Raw genomic sequence first — 11,687 nt, forward strand, 5'->3', positions numbered from 1 at the left:
AGCTCACTTTGTAGACCAGGCTGGCCTCGAACTCAGAAATCCGCCTGCCTCTGCCTCCCGAGTGCTGGGATTAAAGGCGTGCGCCACCACGCCCGGCTCTCACCCCTTTTCTTGTCCCTGCCCATCCTGAAAGCTAACCCAGAGACTGCTGCCACCGCTGCCTATTTAGACACTAGAGTAAATGAGAAGAAACAAGAGCTGGCCAGATGGCTTAAGGGGTAAAGTGCTTCCCACAGAGGAAGGAGAGAACCTACCAATTCTCCAAAGATGTCCTGACTTCCACACAAACACCAAGTGACTATAGGCAAATACACAAAATAGATAAAAGAAAAAATTAATTTAATAGGGAAAAATAAAAAGGAGACTGAAGTTAAGTTGAATTTCTGCTGTTTTTCCAATGAGGGTAGCTCCTGGCTTCTCTCTATGCTTCGACTGCCTAATGTGATCTTCTGTACCATGAGCAAGTGAACTAAGGCATGTGCTGAACAGTGAGATGTGCATTTTCACGGCAGCCTACATAAGATGTACATGTCTGTCAGCAGGTGTACATAAGACGCACATATTAGCGGCAGCACACACCTCTAACCCCAGCAGCCGGGAGACAGGAGGGTCAGAAGTCTGAGGTCATCCTCGGCTATGCGTGAGGCTGAAATGAGCCTGAACCACATGAGACACTATCACAAAAAAAACCAAAGAAAGCTATGGATACACAAAAGATGAAAAAACTCAGAACTGGGCCAACACTGAGCAGGAAGCTAGAGCGCAGAGAGCAGTGAATCATCCCTGAGCAGCTTGAGACAGACTGCACTCTGGGGATTAGATGTGCTACTCCAAAGAACCAACTTCACAGAAGGACATTCTCTTCATTGAGCCTGGCCTATTTGGTGATTCTTTAAAGGGATTCTACAGCTCAAATGACTCCTCAGGCTGGGAGTACTCACTGCTCTTCCAGAAGGCCAACCTCAGTTCCTAGCCCCTAAGAAGGGCAGCTCATAACCACCTCTTCAGGCCTCCTTGGACACCTACATTAACAGGGCATATACAGAGCATGTGACATTCACTCATGAGCACACGTGTGCACGCGCGCGCGCGTACACACACACACACACACACACACACACACACACACACACACACACACAAGTGGTGGCTATATTCTGGTCTACAAAGTGAGTTCCAGAATAGCCAAAGCTGATGAGACAGAGTGAAATCCTGTCTCAAAGGCAAACAAACAAACAAAAAAAGAAAGTTTGGGGGAGCACCCTGTAGATAAGTATGTATACTTTGCTGAAAGATAAAAATTACCAAAATGGGCACAAAAGAAATAGAAAATTTTACTACTTACATAGCCTGAGGAAACTTAGAAGATTTAAAATTTCTAAATTAACTATGGGTATATATATATATATATATATATATATATATGTGTGTGTGTGTGTGTGTGTGTGTAATATATATGTGTGTGTGTATGTATATGTATATATATATATATATGCACATGAGAACAAACAAATGTTTAAACTTTCATATTACATTTGTTTCTTATACACTTATTTTGTTCATGTGCATGCATGCGTGCAGGTCAGAGGGAAGCCTGCACATGGGCTTTGGGAGTCAAGCTCAGGTTGGATGCCAAGAGCAGTCATCTGCTGAGACATCTAGCCCACCCCAAACTAAGCTCTTTTATTTGTTTTTAAGTGTTAAAGATTAAATTTTGTTAATTATGTGTTTGTCTTGTGTGCATGTGAATGCGGGAAGCTATGGAGAACAAAGGTGTAAGATCCCCTAGGAGCCAGAGTTAGAGGCCAATGTGAACACAGCCGTTCAGTGTTGCTGCTGGGAACGGAACTCTCTAGCCCAATCCAGTTTTCTTTTCTTTCTTTGGTTGGCCTAGAACTTGCTATGTAGACCAGACTGGCCTCCAACTCATACAGATCCACCTGCCTCTGTCTACCAAGTGCTGGGATTAAGGAAATGTAACACCAAACCCCGACTTTTTCCTTCCCTTCCCCTTCCCCTTCCCCTTCCCCTTCCCTTTCCTTTCCTTTCCTTTCATTCTTGGACAAGTTTTCTCTGTGTGCCCTGGCTATCTGAGAAACTCAATCAATTGAGACCAGACTGGTCTCAATGCACAGAGATGTGCCTGCCTTTGCATTCCCAGTGCTAGGATTAAAGGCATGTGCTACCACCACCCTTTCCACAAAGAAAACTCAAGGATGAGAAAGTCTGAAGTAAATACTCTCTAACATTTAAGCAAGAAAAATTACCACACATTACTTTATTGAGAAAACAGACAAGGCAGGTGGGATGGAAAGATGGGCCCATGGGTAAGAACACTCACTGCAGTTCCAAAGGACTTGAATTACATCACCAGCACCCAAGCAGGGTGGCTCACCATGGCCTGTAACTCCAGTTCCAAAAGGTTCAACACCCCTGGACTCTTAGAGAACTGGGACACATGTGACATTATACATACATACATACATTTAAATTTTTTAAAAAATTTAAAGGCCAGGCTATGATGGCGTATGCCTGCCTGTAATTCCAACACTCAAGAGGCAAAGGGAGGAGAATCTCTGAGTTTGAAGCCAACTGGGTCAACAGATGGAGTTCTAGTACAGCCAGAGCTCACAGAGAAACCCTAACTTAAAAAAAACAAAAACAAGCAAACAAAACAACAAAATTAAAGAAAAGAAAACAGACATCTGACCATTGTCTACCTGTGTATAAAGCAATTCCTATTCACCCACCCATCTGTCCACTTCTCCTCATACCTGCACATGCCAGACAAGTCATTCCATTGAACCCATCTGAGCCAGCACTATCCTGATACAAATGAGAAGCACTGCACGTAAGGAAGTAAGTCAGCCAGGTAACACACGCTTCTAATTAATGGTGAGGCTGTAAGAGGTGGGAAGGTCTCTGCAAGCTCCTGTGCTACAGTGTCAACCCCTGCCTGGCCCAGCCTCCAAAAAGAAAACATGTTGTCTAGTAGTTTTCATGAGCCAGAATGAACCTACAAACTATCTATTAAGTCTCATAACTTGTAAAGCACATGTTCTTCTCATGCCATAGGACTAGGGCTGAAACGCTGACTCTCTGGGGTCTTCAGCCAGACTTCAGACATGATCATGTTCATAAGTCGTGAACATTGGAGGGTTCTCAGTCTCATCTGAGAACTAAACCACTGGCTCCCTTGTGTCTCCAGCTTGTCAGCTTTGCAGATCCTGACATGCCATTGTACACTTCCGATTTAAGCTAGATCTTCCTAGTAAGTCACCAAATACATCCGTGTGTTCTGATACATCTACACTATATGTCAATAGTCACATGTAAGCATGCACAGTGATCCTCTCTTAGTCGTTGTTACAGGAAACCCTCAGGCATTCACACACCCATCTCTTCTGTTTGTAATGCACATCTCAGCCAAGGGAGTCAGAAAAGAAAAGTCTGGGAAAGACGCAAAGTGGTTACTTTTTTGTTTGTTTTTTACTTTTTATTAACACAGAATTAGAGTACCTAACCTTTCTAGCAATCTGCATCTGCAGGAAACATGCCATTGTTTCTCTTTACCTTATTCTATGATGTCATGAGATGGGAGGACAAGAGAATCAGACAGACAAGGGGGGTAGGTGGGGAAACATATATTAAGTAGCATGTCATTTCTTTTCTCCACAATGAATCTCCAGCTAATGGAAAACGACAAAGCTGTGAAACTAAAATGCTAAGGATTCATTCTGCCACTAACAAAGAAGTGATGGATAATGTGCCAGAGAAAAATAAAACACATACTGAACGCTTGATTAATCTTCTGGAAGAAGAAACTGGATGAAAGGAAAAGAGCTGTCACTATTAAATAATAAGAAAGAACCACAAAAGCAGCAAAGAACCAGGCCAGCAAGATGGCTCAGCGGGCAGCAGTGTCTGTGGCTAAGCACAATGACCTCTGGGATCCACGGTAGAAGGAGAAAAGCAATGCCTGACCAAGTCACCCTCTGACTTCACATGCATGCCATGGTGCAGGTGTGCATGCACTGACACACATGATCGGTAAATAAAGTGTAGTAAGGTTTTAAAGAAATAAAGAACTGCTCAGTGATGGGGGCTTGCTCATCGTGTGCAAGGCCTCAGGACCAACACCCAACAGAGGTAGAAAACAACCAATACCAAAATAAAGAACTGATAAAAGTTTTGGAAGTCACACAGTAGCCTCCAGAGGGGAGGAGCAAGAATGCAGCCCCATATGTACATATGCACATTATATATCTTTAAGGAAACTTCTGGGTGAAAGCACACTCGTGCTAGAATACAAAACATACACCATGTCCCAAGGGTCTACCTATATACACTGTCCACATATCCTTCCAGATTGGCTTAAATTCTTGGTCCTCCTTTAAGGGCTGGGATTATAGGACCACAACACCACATTCTACCACTATGTTTGGTTTCTGCTTTTAAGAATAAAATCCTTAAGGAACTCTATTGACTATTTGCTAATCCACAGGAATGTCTAGGATATATTCAAAAGTGAATAAAACAAATTATTTATTAGCAACACTCAAGAATAAGCAAATGCACCTCATTCTTGCTGCCCATTCTGTGTGGTTTTTGCATCAACTTAAACACAAAGGACAGTGACAAGGCTTGAGTTAAACTCCCTCCTGATGGCAAGAAGGTGACAAGGGAAGATGAACATCTTCTCTCTCCACTCTTCCAATGCTGTGTTGTAAAAGTCATGAGATACATTTTTTTTTTTTACAAAAGTTTTACTTTTTGTTTCTGTGCATGTGGGTGGTTATGTGTGTATACACACATGTACATGTGTGAACTCACATATGTTCATGTATGTGCCTATATGAATTCAAGTACACCATGAATACACAGGAGTCCACAGAAGTCAGAGAGTGTATTGGGTAATCTAGAACTAGAGTTACAGGTGGTTGTTAGCTGCTGAATCTGGGTCCTGTGCAATCTGCATCCTTTGACACTGAGCCATCTCTCTTCTCCTGTGACATACTTTTTAAATTGGAGAAACAATAAAAGCAGGGTATGATGGCACGTGCCTGTAATTAATCCCACTGCCTGGCAGGTAGGAGGCAGAAGATTAGGAGTCTGAGCAAGGTTATCTTTTTTGCAGAAATAAGTTTTAGGCCAACCTGACCTACATGAGAGCCTGTCTCAAAAAAACAAAAAAACAGAAAACAGAAAACAAAAGGAGTGGGGGGAAGAAAAAGAAAAGCAAACTCTAGCAGGACAGCCAGGATTACATACAAAAACTGTCTAAGAGGAAGAAAAGCTGGGCAGTGGTGGCACACGCCTTTAATCCCAGCATTTGGGAGGCAGAGGCAGGCAGATTTCNGAGTTCGAAGCCAGTCTGGTCTACAGAGTAAGTTCCCAGACAGCCAGCACTACACAGAGAAACCCTGTCTGGAAAAACAATAAATAAATAAATAAATAAATAAATAAATAAATAAATAAATACATAATGCTCAATAGTTTTACAACAAGCTGCCAGACTCTACAAATGATACCACAGATTTCATGATTTATACAAATAAGAACTCAAGATCATTCAACTCTTAAAAAGTACTTACTTTCACAGTTTCTTCTGTATTAAGCTTATTTCCTTTTACCAAGATAATTTGGAAAGGGTTGTTGTTGTCCCAGACATGCTGCAAAAGAACAAAATAAACACAGAGACTTTCAATGAAAGGCATGACTAAGACATGACAGCTGGGTGGCTACGCATGTCACCCTGATCAAAGCTACAATGATCTGAGGAGCGAACCTCGGTCGGGAAAATGTTTCCATAGGATCTGGCTGAGGCAAGCCTGTGGTGCTTTTTCTAGATTGCGGTAGAAAGGTCCAGGCCATTGTAGGTAGTGCTGCCCCTGGGCTGGTGGTCATGGATTCTACAGGAACGCAGGCTGAGCAAGCCATGGGAAGTAAGCATCCCTTCATGGACTGCATTAGTGCCTGCCAGCAGGTTCCTACATAGTTTGAGTTCCTGCCTTGGCTTCCCCCAGTGAACTATGTGACTCAGGATATATAAGCCAAATAAACCCTTCCCTCAAGTTGCTCTTGGTTGTGGCACTGTATCGCAATGGTAACCCTAACTAGCCATGCAAGTCTTTCAGCTCTCACACAGCACAAAGCTATGAAAACAGCTCTGATCTAACAATTAAGAATCACACATATTTCCAGGAACAACGGTGCACACCTTTCATCCCAGAACTCCAAAGGCAGAGGCAGGTGAATCTCTAAGTTCCAGGGAAGTCTGGTCTACAACAAAGTGAGTTCTGGGATAGTTAGGGCTACACACAAAGAAACCCTATCCTGAGCTCCATCCTCTGCCAAAAATCATAAATATCAAATGAAGCGCTACTAGCACTTGATTTTTGTGTCTGTTAATGCTAAAAAATGAAGTGAGGGAGAGAGGTGGGCATAGGGGCAAGGGAGGATATGTTGGAACCTGTCTGTAATTCCAGAACACAGGAAGCTGAGACAGGATGATTATGATTGCCTTGGGTCTAAATATGTTCCATGCCAGCCTGAACCCACAATGGAATACTGGTTTTTAACTCCCATAGTCACCCCAAAACTGTCCTAAAAGATTAAGCTGATAGGGATGGCTGGAGAGATGGCTCAGTGGTTTAGAGCACTAACTGTTCTTCCAGAGGTCCTGAGTTCAATTCCCAGCAACCCATGGTGGCTCACAATCATTTGTAATGGGTTCTGATGCCCTCTTCTGGTGTGTCTGAAGATAGCTACAGTGTACTCACATACATAAAGTAAATAAAAATCTTTTAAAAAAAGAAGCCGGGCGTGGTGGCGCACGCCTTTAATCCCAGCACTGGGGAGGCAGAAGCAGGTGGATTTCTGAGTTTGAGGCCAGCCTGGTCTACAGAGTGAGTTCCAGGACAGCCAGGGCTACACAGAGAAACCCTGTCTCGAAAAACCAAAAAATAAAAAATAAAAAAATAAAAAAAATAAAAAAAAATAAAAGAAAGAAATGAGATACATTGCTGAGGATTTCTAAGCCTCAAGTTGGGAACCAGAGTCACAAACAAGACTGAGAAAAAGAAACAACATAGAAATAGACTGCCTATTCAGACAGCTTGTGTCCTGCATCTCAAGCTGATAAAGTATAATGTCTAACCTGATAGGATTTGGTGAGGGGGCACTAAAAATATTTACCATGCAGAAGAATGCTATTTTTCCAGTAAATGGTGATGAGCTTTTGGCAAAGATGTTGATTTCCACAGAAGGAGAAGTGAGCAAAGGAAACAGGTCTGAGACTTAGCACACAACTGAAAAATCACATGGCTTTGGGGTTACCAAAGGCCGACACAGGAAACTTACAGAAATAACTCGTGTTTTCTTTGGTGGTAAAGGGAGAGGAAGGTTGGATGAGTTTCGGTTGATGGCAGCCTCTATGGCAATCATTTCTTGTTCATACATTTTCTTGATCTTACAACATTCCACAAGGATGAAGTGGGGCAGGGTCCTATTCATCACACAATTCCGGATGTACTGAAGTAGCAAGAGAGGTGAGGGTAGAGATTTATAGGCATCATTTAAGTCAACAAAGAAAATTAATATGAACAGTACTATACTAAAGGTACAGTATAGGTATATGTTACTCAACTTAGTATCAAAAATACAATCATTTAAAGTCACAATGCAGGAAACCTGGAGATGCAGCAGCCCCTGGATGCTCCAGGGAATCCTGCAACTACTTCTGGCCTCTGAAGGCACTACATATATATGGTGCACATAAGTGCACAGGGGTAAAACTCCCATACACATAATATAAAAATAAATTTAAAACTACTATACAGGAGTCGGTGAGCTGGCTCAGCAGGTAAAGGCACTAGTCACCAAGTCACCAAGTCTGATGACTCATGTTTAGCCCTGACCTACACAGTGGCAGGAGAGAAACTACTCCCAAAAGTTGTTCCCTGACCTCCATAAGAACACTCTGGTACACACAACTACACACAGAACAAACAAATGAAAATGTTATAAAGTCACAGCACATCACAGCACATCACAGCATAGCACAGCACAGCATAGCACAGCATAGCACAGCACAGCATAGCACAGCACAGCATGCTGATGCATCCTTGTGGTATGCTGTGAAACTAAACTGCTGGGAAACTAAACCCAGGTCAGTGTGAGAAAACTTGAGGTCAGCGTGAGAAAACAGTAGCTCAGCTCAGTATAAGCAAGAGGCCCTGTCTCTGAAGACTATGGGCCAAGGATGGAGTTTGGAGGTAGATCGTCACCTAGCAGGTGCAAGAAACCCTGTCCAATTGTTAGCATCAAACAAGCCACAACAACAAAAACCCACATAAAACAGCCACTGTTAATTGAGTACTCAATTACCTAAGAATGGAGAGAGATACATTGTGGTTATTCTTAATAACAGTCTTCAATAGACCAAGTTCCATTTCACAGGTTGTGGCCATGAAAACTAGAAGGGCTAACTTACACACCTCATATCTCTAAGACCCAAATATAAATCTATTTGTCTGATGCCCAAGTTACACGCTGGCCAATCAGCCAGGAATGGTCTGAGTGGTTCACTCCAGAGGATGCCTGAAGTGGCCCTTTTGCAGCACAGGATTCTAGGTGAACGCTACCAGCAGTTTACTCAGGAAAGACCTTCTGGTCTTTCAGTCTAATGTTTTATTTTCATAAAACCAGGAGGCTCCATAAAAGATAAATTAAAAAACAAACAAACAGTGACCATTCCTACTCTTAAGATTACAAATATATATGTATAAATCCTATGAATTCCTGAAAATAAACTCCTTCTATGGATCCAAAGCTTGATCCAACTTGTTCTATGGTAGCCTGATGGAGGATGTCTTGTGCAAGACGACCAACCAGAAGGAAGAGAAGTGCCTCCAGGTTGCTCACCTCGCACTTTTGCTTTCTTCTTCCTGCTCAGCCAGAGCTCAATTGCTCACCACCCCTGAGCTGTGCACATAAGCTGTCCTGTCCTAGACCCCTTCCTGAACAAGAGGACACGCCACAACCTAAACAGACAGTATAAAATTCTGTTGCCTGTTAAATGCATCTCAACCCACTTTCTCTTCAGACACTTGAAACAAGGGATTGAACGGCCTGGACTAGTTGTTGACTCCAGACCTCTTGCCTCTGCCTCTCCACTGCCAGGAGCATGCATGAACACACGGCCACACCTGGCTTCAACACTTTCTTTTCATACAGACATCACTCAATGTGTGGCCCCTCCACACTCCCAACAAGAACTGTGTAGCTCAGTAGCTGGAGGCTGGAGCAGGATTACATCCCTGTGGGCTATAGAGTGGAACCTTGGTCTCAAAAACCTAACACTACCACAAAATGCAACAGAATCCAACCAACCCACCCACCCAGCCTAGGCTTTAAACTGTTCTACTGATCTGTATGTAGCTTGGCCCCCTTTTAGTTACTGCCCCTATAACAACCACCTTTCAGTTTCCAAATCAATACAGTATTTTTTTTAAGTTCCTTGATGACAAATCCAAACCTTCTGGTGAAGAAATCTCAAGGTAATTAGGTAGTGGGAAAAGCACATGCTCAAATTACAGATGGCCCTGGGTTCAATACCCAGGAACAACAAAAGAACAAAAAACTAAAAGAATCCTTTTCTTTTTAAAAGGTATTACGTGTGTGTGTGTGTGTGTGTGTGTGTGTGTGTGTGTGTGTGTGTGTGTGTGTGTGTGTACAATGCATATGTGGGGGCTGTGGGGGTCAGAGGACATCTCTGTGGAGTCCATTCTCTCTGTCCACCTTTACAGCAGTTCTTGGGAACAGACTCAGTCTCATTGGATTCAGCAATCACCTTTACTGCTAAGTCATCTTGTTAGCCCTTAAAAAAACTTTACTTTTTCTATGAGATGCTTATAAGTATCTATTTCAACAAGTAGGGTTGGGTTTTTTTTGTTTTTTGTTTTTACTTCCTCCAGAATATAACGCTTAAGTATGTTTGTAAAAAACTAATACACAGCTATACCTAACACAGTTAGGACCCCATGCTGCAGGAAAATAATGTGAAGCACTGAACGAATCTACCAGCAGAATGCAAGCATGCAGACACAACTCACACACACGATCACTGTCCAAAGCAAACGTAACTGCGAGGAAAAAACACTTGCCAAAACTTTAGTAACGATCACCTACGAGCAAGGTCCAGTAACAGATGTTTATTATGTAATTCTGTAAAGTTTTCTGTAGGTTCCAAATGGTCAGTCAGCTACAGGCACTTCCTTAAAGATCTGGAAGGTAAAGACACCTATGTACACCCCTGCAGTGACAGTCAGTCACGATACATACCTGGAACTGAATTAGTGGATGATCGCCAAACACATACTCCACTCTCCCACTGACCTGTAACACATAGTCACAGGGGCTAGCTTCATCTTCCTTTCCACGAATAGTGAGGCGTTTCTGGATTGCCAATTCATTTATTTTTATAGGATTCAAATTGGGAGACACTTGAAAACTAAATACATCCTAAAAAGAGGGAAGGCAGAAAGCGTGATACATTTTATATTTGTTGGGAAAACACAACTGTGCTCAGATGTTCTACATGCTAAACATTTATACACTGATAATTTAGAAGAAATGTTATTGCATTCTGAGTATCACAGCTCCTAAGGTAAAATTACTATTTAGCTAAAGTTGCTGGGTATAGTGGCATTCTCCTATAATGCCAGAGTTTAGGCAGTAGAGCCAGAGGATCAGCAGTTCTGGGCCAGCTTGGATACTTTGGATACTAAGCTTATTCTTTGGTTTGGAATCTTTGTTAATAGGAATATTTACTAGTCATTTAAAAAATATATTAACTGAGGAGACTCCTAGTTTTATGAAAATAAAACAAATGTGATATATATGACATTGTTTCTGTATGCAAACATATTATTTAAATGTCATAATCATTTGTTTTGTTTCAAAAAAAATCCCCACCAAAAATTAGCTGAAGTTTACTCTCAGATAAGAGGTCAATGGATAGTGTCCAATTAATTATTACAAAACCTATGGTCCGGGTTGAGCTCCACAGCAGCCCACAGGCCTAGCATTATGGCCTGGCTTCTTATTGTTGTTTGTTTTGTTTTCAGTTTTGAGAAAGGGTTTCTGTGTGTGGCCCTGACTGTCCTGGTTTTCACTCTGTAATCCAGGGTGGTCCCGAACGCAGAGGTGTGCCTGCTTCTGACTCTGGAGTAAGAGGTGTACACGCCTGTGCCATGGCCTAGGCTTGATGGCCAGCAGAGACAAAAGAGCATGTGTTGGTATGAAAAGATCCATACCTTATTGCTGATTAACCTATCAATTAATGAGTTCTGTCCAATTTTACCAAGTGTGGGGACAGGGAGGGGCAGAGAAATGCTAGGGTTTGAACCTATGGCCTTGTGTGTGCTGGGTAAACACTCTACTTCTGAGCTACGCAAGCAAACAACATCAAATAAAACAACAATGGAGGTTTCAGTCCAAGTGTCTGCCTGGCAGATGTGATGCCACGGATTCAAACCCCAGTGCTGTGTAAAGCAGGCTAGGATGCACCCCTGTAATGCCAGCAATGGGGACGGAAGACAGGATCAAATGTTAAAGGACATTTCATGAGACTTGACAAAAAGGAGAGGGGAGGGGAGGAGAGGAGAGGAGAGGAGAGGGGAGGG

General features: G+C 42.5%; 1 protein-coding gene across 3 annotated transcripts in view; it reads right to left on the reverse strand.

Annotated features, from left to right (window-relative positions):
- The window catches only part of Pik3cb (phosphatidylinositol-4,5-bisphosphate 3-kinase catalytic subunit beta), a 97,693-nt gene that overhangs the window by 42,483 nt on the left and 43,523 nt on the right, over window positions 1-11,687 (reverse strand). For all 3 annotated transcript variants that reach the window (XM_029543421.1, XM_021206060.2, XM_029543420.1), the window contains 3 exons: window positions 10,345-10,524; window positions 7,363-7,533; window positions 5,595-5,672 (listed from right to left, as the gene is read on the reverse strand). In XM_029543421.1, the coding sequence (XP_029399281.1) occupies window positions 5,595-5,672; window positions 7,363-7,533; window positions 10,345-10,524 (429 nt within the window). The remainder of the gene's footprint in view (window positions 1-5,594; window positions 5,673-7,362; window positions 7,534-10,344; window positions 10,525-11,687) is intronic.

Source organism: Mus pahari, chromosome 10 (assembly GCF_900095145.1).
Source record: "Mus pahari chromosome 10, PAHARI_EIJ_v1.1, whole genome shotgun sequence".
NCBI classification, from domain to species: domain Eukaryota; kingdom Metazoa; phylum Chordata; class Mammalia; order Rodentia; family Muridae; genus Mus; species Mus pahari.